Source organism: Carettochelys insculpta, chromosome 1, assembly GCF_033958435.1.
Source record: "Carettochelys insculpta isolate YL-2023 chromosome 1, ASM3395843v1, whole genome shotgun sequence".
Lineage (NCBI taxonomy): Eukaryota > Metazoa > Chordata > Testudines > Carettochelyidae > Carettochelys > Carettochelys insculpta.
In genome coordinates this window covers 288,768,078-288,783,847 of record NC_134137.1, presented here as the reverse complement: position 1 = coordinate 288,783,847, position 15,770 = coordinate 288,768,078, and the positions used below count along the sequence as shown (strand labels likewise).

The 15,770-nt window shown below is 49.0% G+C and overlaps 1 protein-coding gene across 2 annotated transcripts in view; it reads right to left on the bottom strand.

The window, feature by feature from the left end:
* The window catches only part of BLTP3B (bridge-like lipid transfer protein family member 3B), a 120,496-nt gene extending 104,964 nt beyond the window's left edge, over positions 1-15,532 (bottom strand). The window contains exon 1 of one of the 2 annotated variants that reach the window (XM_075011302.1): positions 15,355-15,532. In XM_075011302.1, coding sequence (XP_074867403.1) covers positions 15,355-15,398 — 44 coding nt within the window. In that variant the 5' untranslated portion in view covers positions 15,399-15,532. Of the gene's footprint in view, positions 1-3,755; positions 3,850-15,354 lie in introns of those variants that run through there. The other variant, XM_075011308.1, reaches the window with a different exon arrangement.
* Between the last annotated feature and the right edge of the window lie 238 nt (positions 15,533-15,770).

Sequence of the window (15,770 nt, the reverse complement as noted above, 5' to 3'; positions counted from 1 at the left end):
GGGGTGTGCAGGGTGTGTCTGGCCCTCCACCCCTGGCCCCCCCCCAAGGGCTCCCCCCCCCTCCATGAGGACAGCCCCAACGGTGGCCTTGCCCATGCCGAACTGCTGCCCCATGGATCTGTAGGTGTCTGAAGTGGCCAGGTTCCAGACAGCAATGCCGACCCGTTTCTCGACGCTGAGGGCACGTCACATGGAGGTGTCCTGGTGCCGTAAGGCAGGGGTGAGCCACTGGCAGAGCTCCAGGAATGTCTGCCGGCTCATCCGGAAATTCTGGAGGCAGCGGTCGTTGTCCCACTCACCAAGCACCAGCCGCTCCCACCAGTTCGTGCTCGTGGGGTAGCTCCACAGCCGGTGGCATGTGCGGGGGGGGCCTGGGAGGGCAGCAAGGTCTGGGGCTGCTTCCTCATCCCCTGGGGGCAGCTCATCTTCCTCAAATAAAAGATGGTCAGCTGCCTCCTGCATGGCACTAAGCAGGGCAAGCACTGCTCCTGCAGGGGCGGCTGTGTGGACCTCTGGCTGCTGGGGGTCCATGCTGCTTCCACGGGGTATGCGTGCTTGTGGCTCTGCAGACCGCGTGCTGTGCAGGCTGCGTGTGTCTGGGAAGGGCCCTTTAAGAGAGCGGACTGCTGTTGCCCCGGAAGTGCTAGTCCGCCCAGTGACCCTGTCTGAAGCTGTTCCTGGCACCCTTATTTCGATGTGGGCCGCTTTGGTGTGTAGACGCTCCCCTGCAGCGCCTACTTCTATGTGGTGCTGCCCAACATTGACGTTGAATGTCAACGGCACCAGCCCTGGAGGACGTGTAGACGCTATTCATCAAAATAGCTTATTTCGATTTCGCTACATCGAAATAAGCTATTTCGATGTAGCATCCCCGTGTAGACGTAGCCAAACTGTATTAAGTCACTGCTCATCTTTAAAATTTTGAAACAACTGTTATGTTTTGTTCAAAGTTGTAAACAATCTCCATCTCCAAAGAATTTGTAACTTGAGATTCTATTAAAAAACTCCAAATATTTCCAAACCAAATTATAGTAAAGCCCAAATTCTCTACAACCAGAATTTCTGGATTTTATGTACCTCTAAAAATCCCAATGACCTGCAAAATACCACCACTGGGCTATATGAATCACACAACCACAATGTTGTAATTAAGGCTCTGTACGATTAATTTAATTTTTCAGCTGAGGATATTTTTTCTCCTAATAAAATACTGTAAAAATTGATTGAAGCTATTTTTAATTGTAATAAATACAGAGAGGAGAGGAAAACAAAATTGTTCCTGGGCTCCTTCTGGCCTCTCCCTATGTGAATAAATTAACTGAGGTAGGCACTTAGTACAAAGAATTTTTAAGACAAATCAAACCAGGCCATCTCTTCTACCTATATCTGAGAAAAACGAAAACAGACAATTCAATACAAGTCATGGAAGGGTGAAATCTTTCTGGATAGACTTCCATTCCACAGGCGATAAGTTTACATTCTGAAGTATCATACACAATTATCTTAACTTACATAGGTACAGAGATTTAGTCCTTACTGTAACAGGTGAATTTTACCATACATTATATAGCTGGTAAATTTAACATGTAAAGTAGCAGAGGAGCAAACTCCTTCCATTTTAGTTCCATTCCTTTCAAAATAAAGGAATACTGGCAAATCCAGGTTTCACATCAAGCTCCCATAGTAACATCAAATGTTATTAAAAACAGAAAGCTCTAATTTAATGTAATTTTATAAAAGACCCTTTAAAACTCCTTGCAAAATCATCTAATATTAGGTTTACTTACAGGAAATAATTCCAAATAAAAATACAGTTGTGAAGAACAAAAAACGAAAAGATAGAAATAGAGAACTACATCATATGTGGAGTTACCTATAATAATTTATTAATATCATGAATTCACTGAGTTATTGGCCGTGTCTACACTAGCCCCAAACTTCAAAATGGCCACGCAAATGGCCATTTCGAAGTTTACTAATGAAGCGCTGAAATGCATATTCAGAGCTTCATTAGCATGCAGGCAGCCGCAGCACTTCGAAATTGACGCGGCTTGCCGCCGCGTGGCTCGTCCCAACAGGGCTCCTTTTCGAAAGGACCCTATTCATTGAGAATAAGGGGACTTCGAAGTAGGCGGGGTCCTTTCGAAAAGGAGCCCTGTCGGGACGAGCCGCATCAATTTGGGGCTAGTGTAGACATAGCCATTGTGATGTAACCACAAGCACACACTGAGTTAATGTAACAGGAGGATTTCCAGCACACACACTCTGGAATGGGGAAAATGGATCTAGATACCCTTTGCAGACAATACCTGAAGCACAACGCAAATGCCATTTGCTTTAATGGCCTGGCTCAACTCATTACAGAGCTCACCAAAGGCAATCCAAGAATATGAGCTAAGAGAACACAAACAATCCATTACAGATAGGGAAAATGAGAGTCAAAGTGAACACTGACTTTGAGTTATATGGGAAATTAGATGTACCCATGGTCTCCATTTCAAGGACAATAGGACTTAGGTAAAGTAGACTTGAGTTAATTTGACTTTAAAATTATGATTAATCACAGTTTTCATTGAACTACTCTTAACCCCAATGGCTTTTGGTACAAATGTATGTATCTTCAATGTTAGAAGTCTTGTTAATGTGCTGAAGGACTAGTGGACATTAACACAAACTGCAGTAAACCCTTGAGATATGGGTTAATGTGACTCCCACCCCTGACAGAAGCGGGAAACTGCTCTGTAAGGGGCAGCAGCCTGACAACTGCTGCTTCTGACAGGTGCGGTTTCCTGGTCTCCAGAGTGGCATGGAGCTGGGAACCAGGCAGCAGCTTCCAAGGAGTGGAGGGGAGCCAGGCTGTCCTTGGATCCCGGCTCCCCTCCACTGGCTGGAGCCAGGAAACTGATCAAGGCCCTGCCACCTGTGGAACCACTGGCTAGAGCCAGGAAACTGACCAAGTCCCTGCCACCTGTGGAACCTGGGAAACTCACCAGCTCATGGCTGGTCAGTTTCCCCTGTCCCCTAAGTAGCGGGGCGGGGGAGGCTGGGAACCAAGTGGCAGCCTGGTTCCCATCTCCCCACTGTTTGCGAAACCCAGGAAACTGACCAGCACATGGCTGGTCAGTTTCCCAGATCCTGCAAGTGGCAGGGAGATGGGAACCAGCTGTACCCTAGTTCTTAGCTCGCCACTCAGGGAGCCAGGAAACTGACCAGACCACTAGGCTGCAGCCTGGTTCTCATCTCCCCTTGACTTGCACAAAACTCTGAGTTATGTGGGGGTTGCAGGAACACAACCCCCATGTAACTCCAGGGTTTACTGTACTCATGCCCCATCAGTGATCACTAGGCTGTAAACAATGGAAAAAATATTTACATCATAATTCTTAGCACTACTGTATCAGCACAGAGGGCAGGGGACTGGACTCAGTGACCTCGCAAGGTTCCTTCCAGTTCTGTGATTTTTTGTGAAGTGGACAGCATGGTCATGTCCCCAAGGAAAGGGCATGTTTGGAGTCAGGGATCTCAGCATGCTGCTCCTGCCTGCATGGAACACCAGCTCCTATTGCGTAGGAACAGGTAACTGTGGCTAATGGGAGCTGAGGGAGCAATACCAGCAGAGAGAGGCAGTACAGAGCCATGTGTCCCTCACCCCAAAGAGCAAGTTGCCACCATCTGGCAGTGGCATGGGTCCAGGGAAGGCTGGAAGCCTGCCTTAGTCTCACCGTGTCATCCACCAGAAAAGAGAAGTTACTCACCTGTGTAGTAACGATGGTTCTTCGAGATCTGTCCCCATGGGTGCTCCACCGTAGGTGTCAGGCTCGCCCCGGCGCCGCAGATCAGAAAATCTCCAGCAGTCTCCATTGGGTCGCGTATGCGCCGATGCACGTCGGTCCTTCGCACGCTTTCGGTTACGTGCACGATCCGGTCCCCGCCAGTTCCTGATCAACCACTCCGGATGTCCCTGAAAAATATGAAACAGAGCTCCGAAGTGGGGAGGAATGGGTGGGTAGTGGAGCACCCATGGGGACACATCTCGAAGAACCATCGTTACTACACAGGTGAGTAACTTCTCTTTCTTCTTCGAGTGGTCCTCGTGGGTGCTCCACCGTAGGTTACTACCCAGCAGTAACCCCCCCCCCCCCCAAAAAGGAGGTGGGTACCCGATTTATGAGCAGCTTGCCCTTGAAAGGACTGCTGTCGACAGGCGTGTATCCTCATCAAACATCCGGTGGATAGCGTAGTGCTTGGCAAAAAAGTGTTGTAGGATGACCAAGTCGCCACTCTGCACATGTCTCTCAGCGCGATTCCCTTGAAGAAGGCCATCGACACCGCCATCGCTCTAGTGGAGTGAGCCCTGGGCGGAACTGGCAGAGGAGTCTTGCGAAGCTCATGGCACACTCTTATGCATGACACAATGTGGTTTGAAATCCTCTGTGAAGACAGGCCTTCCCCTTTCGACCTGGGTGCGAGGGACACCAGGAGTCTGTCCGTTTTCCGGAAAGGCTTAGTTCTATCTATGTAAAAGGCCAACGCCCTTCTCACATCTAATAAGTGCAGCCGTGCCTCTTTGCTTGAGTTGTGAGGCTTAGGATAAAACGAGGGTAATATCGATTCATTAATGTGGAAGTCTGAAGAGACCTTTGGAACGAAGGCTGGGTGTAATCGCAAGACCACCGCTTCCTTTGAGAACACTGTGCAGGGCGGTGTGGCCATTATTGCTGCAAGCTCGCTCACCCGGCGAGCTGATGTAATTGCAAGAAGGAAGGTTGTCTTCATTGTAAGTAACCGAAGGGGAACTGTAGCCAACGGCTCAAAGGGCAGTCCCGAAAGCATGTGGAGGACCAAGTCCCAACTCCATGACGGCGGTATCGGTTTCCGAGGGGGATACAGATTTGCCAACCCCTTTAAGAAGCGTGTGACAACAGGATGGGCGAATAAGGTTGCTCCCTCCTCTTCGTGTCGAAAAGCTGATATGGCCGCGAGATGAACCTTTATCGAGGATAGAGAGAGCCCCTTTTGTTTGAGTTCTAGCAGGTAGTCCAGAATTGTGGTTATAGGGGCGTCCAGAGGTGTCAACTGCTTGGAAGAGCACCAGGAGGTAAAATGCGTCCACTTGTGCTCGTAAGTCCTTCTGGTGGAAGTCCTCCAACTACACTCCAGGACTTGCTTCACTCCCTCTGAACATGTAGTCTCTAGGGCGCTGAGCCATGGATTAGCCATGCCTGTAGGCGGAGTCCCTGCGGGTGCGGATGCAGTATTGACCCTCGAGCCTGTGTGAGAAGGTCCAGTACTGCCGGTAGGGGAAACGGCCGGCGACGTGCCATGCGTAGAACCAGTGGGAACCATTGTTGTCGATCCCAGGTTGGAACTATGAGTATCATGCGTGCTCTCTCCCTTTTGGCTTTCTCCAAAACCTCGTGTATGAGTGTTGTGGGAGGGAACGCATAGAGTAGAGGGCCCTTCCATGGGATCATGAAGGCGTCCCCCAAGGATCCCTGTCCTATGCCCGCTCTGGAGCAGTACTGGAGACATTTCTTCTTGTTGTGAGTGGCGAACAAATCAATTTGGGGAAACCCCCATTTGTGAAACACTCGGTGGAGCAGGTTGGAATGGATCTGCCACTCATGCATGGGTGCAAAAGTGTCTGCTGAGTTGGTCCGCCTTTACATCGTGGACACCGGGCAAGTATGAGGCTCTTAGGGTTATGTTGTTGGCAATGCACCAGTTCCACAACCAGACAGCCTCCACACAGAGTGCACAAGATCTGGCCCCTCCTTGTCGGTTTATATAAAACATGGTGGAGGTGTTGTCAGTATTTATCCCGACTACTTTCCCATGCAGGTAATTCCGAAAATGTCTGCATGCATTGAACACTGCTCTGAGCTCTAGTATGTTTATATGCAGTGTCTTCTCCACAGGGGACCATAAACCTTGAGTGGCTTTGTTGTCCCTGTGCGCCCCCCATCCCATATGGGATGCATCTGTTGTGAGAAAAACAGTAATTTGCGGTTGGCGGAAAGGTACTCCTACTAGTAGGTTCTTGGAGCTTGCCCACCATGCCAGTGACCTTCGCACCTCCATTGTGGGTGATACCATCCTGTGAACGGTATGGGCTGATGGTTTGTACATGGTCGCCAACCAATGCTGCAAGCCTTGCATGTGTAGTCTGGCGTTTTGTACCACAAACGTGGTGGTCGCCATGTGCCCCAGCAATTGTAGACATGTTAGGATTGGAACAGTGGGGCTGTATGTTATTACTTGTACCAGAGATTCGATGGCGCGAAAATGGGCATCGGGCAAGTATACCCTTGATGTAACAGAGTCTATTCGGGCTCCTATAAATTCTATATTTTGTGTGGGCTCAGTTTTTGACTTTGAGAGGTTGATGATGAGGCCCAGTGAGGTAAATGTGCTTGTGGTGATGCGTATCATCTGTAAGACCTCCACTTTGGAAGTTTCTTTCAGCAGGCAGTCGTCCAAGTACGGAAAAATGAAGATGCCCTGTCTGTGTAGGTACGCTGACACGACCACCAGGGTTTTGGTGAAAACTCTGGGCGCCGAAGAGAGACCGAATGGAAGGACTCTGTACTGGAAATGTTCTTTGCCTACTGTGAACCGGAGAAAACGTCTGTGCACCAGATGAATTGTGATATGGAAATATGCATCCTGTAAGTCGAGGGCTGCAAACCAGTCTCCATCGTCCAGTGCCGTGATTATGGAAGCCATTGTAGTCATTTTGAAGCACTGTTTGCGCAGATACCGGTTGAGGGCCCGTAAATCCAGGATGGGCCTCCAACCTCCTGTCGTCTTCTCTGTCAGGAAGTACCGGGAGTAGAAACCTTTGCCTTGGAATTGTTCCGGTACTCTCTCCACCGCCCCTATGAACAAGAGGTGGTCCACCTCCTGTTTTAATTTTATGTGGTGAGAGGGATCCCTGAGAAGGGGCCTGGCGGGAGGATTCGGTGGTGGCAATGATTGAAAAGGGATTGTGTACCCCATGCCTATAATCTCCAATACCCATTTGTCTGTGGTGATGCTTTGCCATTGAGAGTAGAATGGCTTGAGTCGATGGTGAAACATATGTTGAGATTGGCACTGGGAGACAGTCTTGGTTTTGCAGTCCCCAACATACCCGTCAAACCGGCTGTCTTATGTTTTGTCCGGAGGGGGAGCGGCCCTGCTGTGGCCGACGTCAAGGAGCCTTGTACTGTTGTGGCTGTTGTTGGCACCCCTGATCATACCCCCGTTGAAAATGAGTGCGCTGTGGTTGATAACTATAACGCCGTTGCTGAGGGTAGAACTTCTTTCTCCTGTACGGCGGGGTATATATACCCAGGGTCCTACGTGTAGCTCTCGAGTCCTTACTAGAGTGTAGAACTGAGTCAGTTGATTCCGCAAATAATTTCTGCCTGTCAAAAGGAAGATCTGAGATTTTTACTTGCAGATCCTTGGGAATGCCAGACATCTGGAGCCACAATTCCCTGTGCATTACCACCGCAGTGGCTGCGGAACAAGCCACTGTGTCCGCTACGTCCAAGGCAATCTGGACTCCTGCTCGTGAAGCTGCGTAGCCTTCTTGGACGATTGCTTTGAGGACCGGCTTTTTATCCTCTGGGAGGAAGTCCATGAGGGAGGTAAGTTTAGAATAGTTGTCGAAATTGTGGTTTGACAAATGAGCGGCGTAATTCGCCATCCGTAGCAGTAAGGTAGATGATGAATAAACCTTTCTGCCGAGGAGGTCTAATTTCCTTATATCCTTGTCTGATTCCCCGGATTTATACTGGGACGTTTTGGCTCTGTGTTGCGAGGATTCAACCACTAGTGAATTAGGCTGTGGGTGACTGAACAGAAATTCCATGCCCTTGGCAGGGACAAAGTACTTCTTATCCACCCTCTTGTTAGTAGGAGGGATGGAGGCTGGAGTCTGCCATATGTTAGTGGCTGACTCCATAATCGCATCATCCAGTGGTATGGCTGTCTTAGATGAAGCCAGAGGTCTGAGGTTTTTGAGGAGCTTATGGTGTTTCTCCTGCACCTCCGCCACTTGAATGTCTTGTGATTGAGCCACCCTTTTGAACAGCTCTTGAAATTGCTTTAGGTCATCTGGGGGAGAGATATCTCCATGAACAACAGCTTCGTCTGGGGAGGACGAGGAGGCATCGCTGTGATACATCTCCTCCAAGTCCTCGGGTTCCTGACTCTGTTCACATGGTTGCACTTTTAAGGTTTCCAGGTGGGGTTCCAGATCCTTTGAACCAGTCTCTGACTGGGAAACTTGTGGTGTTCCCCCAGGTTGAGGCTGTGTGCTGTGATGTTGACAAGGTGTTGACGGGGATCTACGCCGAGACCCAGAGCTCCTGTCTCAATGTCCTGTATAGTAATGACGGCCATAGCAACAAGGGCAAGGGCCCGGTGATGGGGACCTGGACCACGACCTGAAAGCGTAGAGGTGATGTGAAGAATCGCGTGACCGTCGAGATGACACTGACATAGGCAGGGATCCCCTGTGATAGTATTCACAGGGATCCCTGCTTGAAGTTGGTGAAAAATGTCCAAGTCCAAGAGATGGAGGTTGAAGAAATGGGGATGGAAGCCTGCGGCAGGCTGATGGAGTTGCTGCCTGCTGAATCTTTGGGGGAGAGCGAGGTGATAATGGCAACGTAATGACCTCAGGGGAGGGGCTGTGGTGCCGGGTCTTTGCTTTCGCTTTCCCCTGCTCGGGCGCCGCAGGTGTTCTGATCGGTGCCGGGGGGCTCAGCACCGTAGTCGGTGCCGTGCTGGGTTCCATTGCCCCCGGTGCCGCGCTCGGTGCCACTGTCCTCGGTGCCGCTCGGGAAGTCTCGTCCAGCACCGTTGGGCTCTGTGCCGGGTGCTCTTGCTCCGGTGCCGCAAGGCTCGGTGCCGCAGCAGCCAGTGCTGACCTTTCCGGTGCCTGCACAGCCCTCGGTGCCGCCTCCTTAAGAGCTGGAGGCCCCTGCATGGACACGTGCACCGCGGCCTTCTCAGCAGAAGAGGCCAGCGGGCCCGGGCCCCGTGTTCCACTCATCCCGCTCATAGAGGTAACTGGCAGGGATCGAGTTGGTGAAGTCTTTTTCTTCTTCTGCACAGAGGAGGTCAGAGAGGCCGCCTTCCTCTTGTGCAAACCTGAAGAGCCCTCCTTATGGGGCTTTTCCGATGTCGCAGGCTGAAGGGCCTTGTCAAAAAGGAACATTCTGAGTCTCATCTCTGTCCTTTCGAGCTCTAGTTGTTAGCTTAGAGCAATGAGGGCACTTTTGGGGGACATGGGCTTCCCCGAGGCACCGAATACATTTACTGTGCCCGTCTGAGGCAGGCATGGCCTCCCGGCATGATTCACACTTTTTAAAGCCCGGTGAGGACATTGTTTAAGCTTTAAGTCTTTAAGGTTCTTAAGTGCTAACAGGGCACTTAGCAGTGAATCAAAGCAGCAACCGATAACCGTTAACAGTTAAATAAACAATGTTGAAGGCTTTCAGACAGCGGGCCCGCCCGAAGGCAGCCGCCTCGGTCCTTTTTCTCGCTCCCTTTTCCTTTAAAAACTATGTACATGGTAAAACTAACTTACTATAACAACTAAATAACAATTAACTATAACTATAACTATTATCAATAAGTAAAACAGAGTTTATCTGTCTCAGGTGTTGGAGCCGGAGCGGATTCCGTCTGCAGCCGTTGGCAGTTGAGACGGAACTGGCGGGGACTGGATCGTGCACGTAACCGAAAGTGCGCGAACGACCGACGCGCATCGGCGCATGCGCAACCTGACAGAGACTGCTGGAGATTTTCCGATCTGCGGCGCCAGGGCGAGCCCGACACCTACGGTGGAGCACCCACGGGGACCACTTGAAGAAGAACCACCAGTTGTGAGTACCCCACAACAGATCACACACCAACCTCCTGCCAAAGCCAGCAGCACCAAGCCCCATCTTACTCCCTAAACACCTGTCCAAGCCCTGATCCCTACCCCTTCATACCCAAACACCTTACATGTCCTCCTGAACCCCAACACTCTGCCTCAGCCTCAGCCTCAGCCCGGAGCCAGCACCTGTCCTGAAATCCAATCCCCTGCCACAGCCTGGTGAAAGTGAGTGAGGGCTGGGCAGAGTGAGTGATGGGGGTCGGGGGACTGGAGTGATCAGGAGAGGGCTTTGGGGAAAAGGCAGGATAGAATGCCCTTAGTATCAAATAAGTGATCTTGAGAATAAAGATTGGATGCGACTAAACTAAAGCACCCATAGAATCCAGAGAAGCAATTACAAGGTGATCCTTGTCTATCCATGCAATCTTGAAGCACTCCCCAAGTGAGTTATCTCAACTCTTTCAAAGTATGCAATGGCTTTTGTTGTAATCATATTGATCCCAGGTGAGTGAAATAGTATCTTCTAATGGGCCAGCTACTTGATGGGATGAATGTCACACAACAGAGATACTTCACTGGCATTAAAACACAGTGATGTGCAATTCACGTATTTCTGTAGGACACTTAACAGGATTAGATCAGTGCCTCACGTCCTTTCTGATAAACTTGGCCTACATTCTCCCTGATTTCTGGAGCAAATGACACTCCATCAGCTGTGAGCAATTTCTAAAACAGAAGCAGTTATTGAAATAAATATGAAAAAAGATAATAGTATTTTATTACCTGTACTACTTGTTCGATTAAATGTACTATAAATCTGATGCAGAAAGCTTTTCAAATTATGCCACCAATTTTTTTTTCATTTTAAGTATTCTACAGAATTCTGTATCAACAATATATGCATTTTATCAGCTGTTTGTCATAGACAAGAATGAGAAAGGTACAACTGGAGATTTCTATGAAAGTCATTTAATATAAAAATGGGGCTTTTGACACCAGAAGATGAAAATGGCTTGTCAAGCTAGCTATGGGAAGCAGTAAACCCACTTAGATGTTATTTGTAAAAGCAGCAGATAAGATTCAGATAGAAATGTGATTTTTAAATTGCCATTGTTAAGCATTATGATAAATGGGAGGGTTCACTACATACAGGGCTACTTCGAACAAAACAGCACTGACTTAAATTTGTAAAGTTTTTCCTTCATACTTTTAAATGCTAGAACTTCTATTTTCAATTAAAACTTACTCCACTGAACGGTGTGTGGCTCTTGCAAGCACTAATAGGACCACATAACAGAAAAAGAAGGGGCCTGGGTCAGCAGAGAGGCTGAAAGGGCACCAGGCCTCCTCTGAGCATATCTCCTCGTGGATTAGGGACTACATCCAAACATGCTGTGAACTGGCCAAGATCCGAACTCCCACAATTGCAGCAGATTCAACAACAGCCTAAGCCTCCTCAACAGACTTCCTAGATCAGATTCCAATTCAGGAAATTTGCAGAGCTGCAACCTAATAATCAGTGCACTCATTCACTTCCCACTACACCATTATCCAGCATGCCAGCAACAATGCTACTTTTGGCAGAGCAGTTCTCCAATTACTGGAGATGCCTTCTCCAATACCGCCTCCAGGGGAGAGCTTAGGAGTTACACAACTGGAATCAACCTGAACAAATACTTGAAGAATAACAGTTATGAGAAGACAAGTAATTTTTTTTTCTTCAAGAGATGCTGTTCACATCCATTCCAATGCCAATCCTCCTTCTCCTCTGTTGGGGTAGCTGGCAGGAACAGAAGGGGAAAAGGTCAGCAGGGTCATCTATTGAGTACTATGGAGATGCCACTCCACAGGGCTCCACAGCTGACCCAAAGGGTGCTGCTAAGGGAAAACCTCTCCAATGATCATGCATGCTGCATGTGCACACCTGATTGGAATGGATGTGAACTAGTGAGGTTAATGAGTAACTGGTTAACCAGTAAACCTCATCCACTGGATGAGGCTTAACCAGTTACGGTTAATGGGTAGGGTCTGGAGCAGCCCCTCACATGGCATGGGCAGGGGTTGCTCCAGACCCACAAGGCCTTTGCAGTTGGGGGGCACTTCAGCGTGGCCCACATAACCTCTGTCTGCAATGGCCTGGGGGGCGGGGGGTGGCCACTGGGGAGGCTGTTCCAGCCCAGCCAGTTCCAAATGGGCTGGAGCATCCCTGTGGACAGGTGCTATCTGGATGGGATGGAATGCCCCCACCTACCTCCTCCCCAACCCCACCCAACCTGTTTAATGGTTAACCAGTTAAACCTAACATTTAACTGGTTATCTCATTAAACAGGATTTTACATCCCTAAAGTGAACATACTATAACAGCAAAAAATAATCTCAGGCCTCAGTTCTGACCTAACGTATGTAGCTGTGGGTGTATATTATAAAACCAACTACTGAGTACATAGCTGATGTTTAGGCAGCCCATGTACCAAATGCAACCTTAATGTAAAATATAAAGATTGTGGTTCTCTCTCTTTTCATGGTGCCTACCGTTTATTGAGACACTTCTTAACCAGGAGATATAAAGTTGTGTTATGAAAAGAATACACCTCTACTGTATGCAGGAACTTAGAACCTTTGAACTAGAAACTTCTTGGTCTTTAGATATGGAACGACCACTTTCTGAGGAAATTATGTAGTTGATCTTGCCATGTATTGAACTCCACCAACTCCCACTGACTTCACCAGAAGTTGAATAAACAACTACCATAGAGGCTCAAGCCCTAAATGAAGCCCTGCAATTCCATGTATGCTCACGATTAACAAAGTAATTCTGTGCAAATGGCATCATGATATTCCAATTTTGTTCTCAAAGTGTTCTACTATCTTCATGTCATAACACAATTTCTCAATCATCAATGCAAGCGTAAAAATCAGAAAAAAAGTATCATTTCTGCTTCATACATCACAACTAACAAGTAGAGAGAGCCAAGGTTTTGCATCAGATTTTAGGTAACAAATCTGTTGTTGATGTACACGGCAGAAGATAATTCAGCTATCTTCAACAGCTATGATACTGAACTCTGCCAAAATAAAGCAGATCTTTTTGTATTATGATGATGTTCTCAATTGTACACCACTAATGGCTACTGTGAGAGTTTTGCTTTGATAAGTGAGGCATTGGACCCAAATCTTCTAACACTGAATTTCTAACAATTTACATGATTCCATTTTTATTAACTGCTGATAACTTTTATAGGTCTCCATATTAACACACAAGAACAGCGGTAATTTTAAAAGAACTTCATTTTAATTTAACAAAAACATCCCCCAAAACAGATAAAACATAAACGCAGCTTTACTTTAAAAAAAATGCCCCCAGTGTTAAGGCAAATTATAGGTTGCCTGTTAAAGTCACAGGAGAAATAAATATTCTGTGTTAAGTATTGTGCATTGCACGGTTCAAATGTTAATCTAATATGAAAAAAACCTCTGAGCTAAAAGCTGCAATGCCCCAGCAGATGTTAACATGTCAAAACAGCAATACTTCTGTAGATTCATATTTTTAAATTGTCACCTTCCAAAAAAGCAGAATTTCACCTTCTTGAGTGAAAACTGTACTACTTTAGGGCTCGAGCAACAACGCTTCAGAGGAACTGTAGGAGGACATAGTGAAGTGTTCCCCACCCCCATGTAGGATTTAGAAGTTGCTTTGATTTTCTGCTGAATTCTCTTGAAGTGATTATGGTTTGCAGCACTGGATGAAGCGTGGGTACAGACATACATCACAGATGTACATTTGGTCATCTTTTTATTTGTTATTTATTACTACTGGCAGCAGTAAAAGCATATTCTGTAAATCATAAATGAGTTGAAAGATGCATACAGAACAGCCAAGAGGAGTAATAGGGGTAGCTTTCCAGAGCAGTTTTACTAATCACAAACACAAACTCTGAAAAGTTGCCAATGTCATGATGTCACCACAAATTCTGACTATTCAGTGGTTTCTTGGATCCTCCTTTTAAAACAGTGAAATCAAACAACTGAATTGAATTTTAAAAACCCTTTCATTAATCAGGTCACCTCACTACAGTCTGTAACAGCCAGAATTGCTAGTTATAGTTCTTAATGTTTCACACATTTGTTTGCATATGCATGTTCACACCCAAGACTGAGTGCATATTTACAATAGAGTTGACCTTTAATATGAATTAAGTGTCACAGAGAGGGACACAAATTGTAATCTTTTAACTGTCAGATGCAGAGAGCACAAACTGTTTCACATCTGCCAGCACCGTGCGTATGTGCAAAAGAATTCACATTTCACATCCACATGGGGCTACACATGTATTGCTTTGATTCTGGTATGTCAAGGGTCTCAACAGATGAGCAACGCTGTTCTGCATCATAACTGCATGGGATTTCAAAACACTTTTGGTCACCCAACCAGATCTCTACTACAGTCAACAGTCATGGATTTTTTTTTTAATCCCAAACTACTCAGTTGCCCCGTAAAATGCTGCCCCTGCTTGAATTTCACTACTGTCCTGGATTCCTTGTCATCCCAGACAAACGTGCTGCAACTCTGGGAATAGGCAGCGAAGACTGTGGACACCGGGCTGGATGACATCAGCCATGCTGTTGCTTGCTCCTCCCACATACAACGTGTCAAGTAGGATTTACAACACCCGAACTGCTCCCTCTTCTTCTGGCCGGTGACTAACTCAGTTTTCCCTCTCTCACTCCTGCCAGTCACCTTCCCAACTCCTTCGCCTCGACTAGTCCCTTGCAACAGCGATAACTATCTGTGCGTAACAATCTGCCCCACCTTGTCTTAACTGGGACACTGAGGTCACTGCCCAGTCCACTGGTAGCTAACCAGAAGAAAAGCCCAGTCCTGTAACGCTTTAACGACTAACAATTTACTGGGAGATGAGCCCCCGCGGGACAGAAACCAGGCTCACTCCCTGCGACCAGTCACCACAAGAAGTTGGTCCAATTAAAGCGATTACCTCACCCACTGCCTCCCTTTCCAACTCCACACGGAGGCTGGAGCAGAGGGGCACAGCCCGAGCTTTGTCCTCTGCCACAGCGCAGCCCCATCAGTGGCCAGGCTGCTCCGTACCCGGCAGCACTCAGGGGAGACGCTCACGCTTCAGGGACCCGGGGGTGGCTGCAGGGGAACCAGCCCCGCCGCTGTGACTCATCCCCGACTCTCCTCGGCCGGCCGAAGCGAGACCCTCTGCCCCTCGGGGCGGACGGATCTGGCGGCTCCCGGGGCTTTCCGAGCAGCCCGCAGCTTGGCACCAACCCAGGGGGTTCTGCTTACACCCGAACTTCCGACACGGCCCTACGCGAGAGCCGCCAGCCCCGCGCGGCCGCTGACGGGGCCCCACCGCCAGCAGGAACTGCTGGTCCCAGCGAAGCGGGGGGCCCGGCGGGCCTCGCACGCCCCGGATCCCGCGGGAGGGGAGCGCCCCCTGCCCCGCCCTCACCTGGAGAGGTGCTTGAGGATCTGCTTCTTGATCAGCCCCGCCATGGCCGGCGCCGCCCGCCTGCTCCCTCCCGGCGAGCCTCACGGGAACCCAAAGGGCCCGGGAGCGCGGCTCATCCCCGCGCCGCCTCCCCCCGCGATGAGCGAGCGGAGCCGCCTCCGCTCACGCTGCCGCCGCCATCTTGGCCGCACCATCGCCTAGTGACTGCGGGCGAGGGGGCGGCGCCTGCAGAGGCACCTCCCCGGGCTGCTGGAGGCCCCCTGCAGCCACCGCGGCTCGGAGCAGCCCGATTGCTGTTCGCGCCTCGCTGCGGCGGCCGGGAAGGACTCACCGTGTCCTGTCTCCCACCCGCGCCCGTCCCTCCCCAGCCAGCCTCCCGCTCGGCCGCTGCAGCTCGCCTTCCCCGTCCTCCCTTC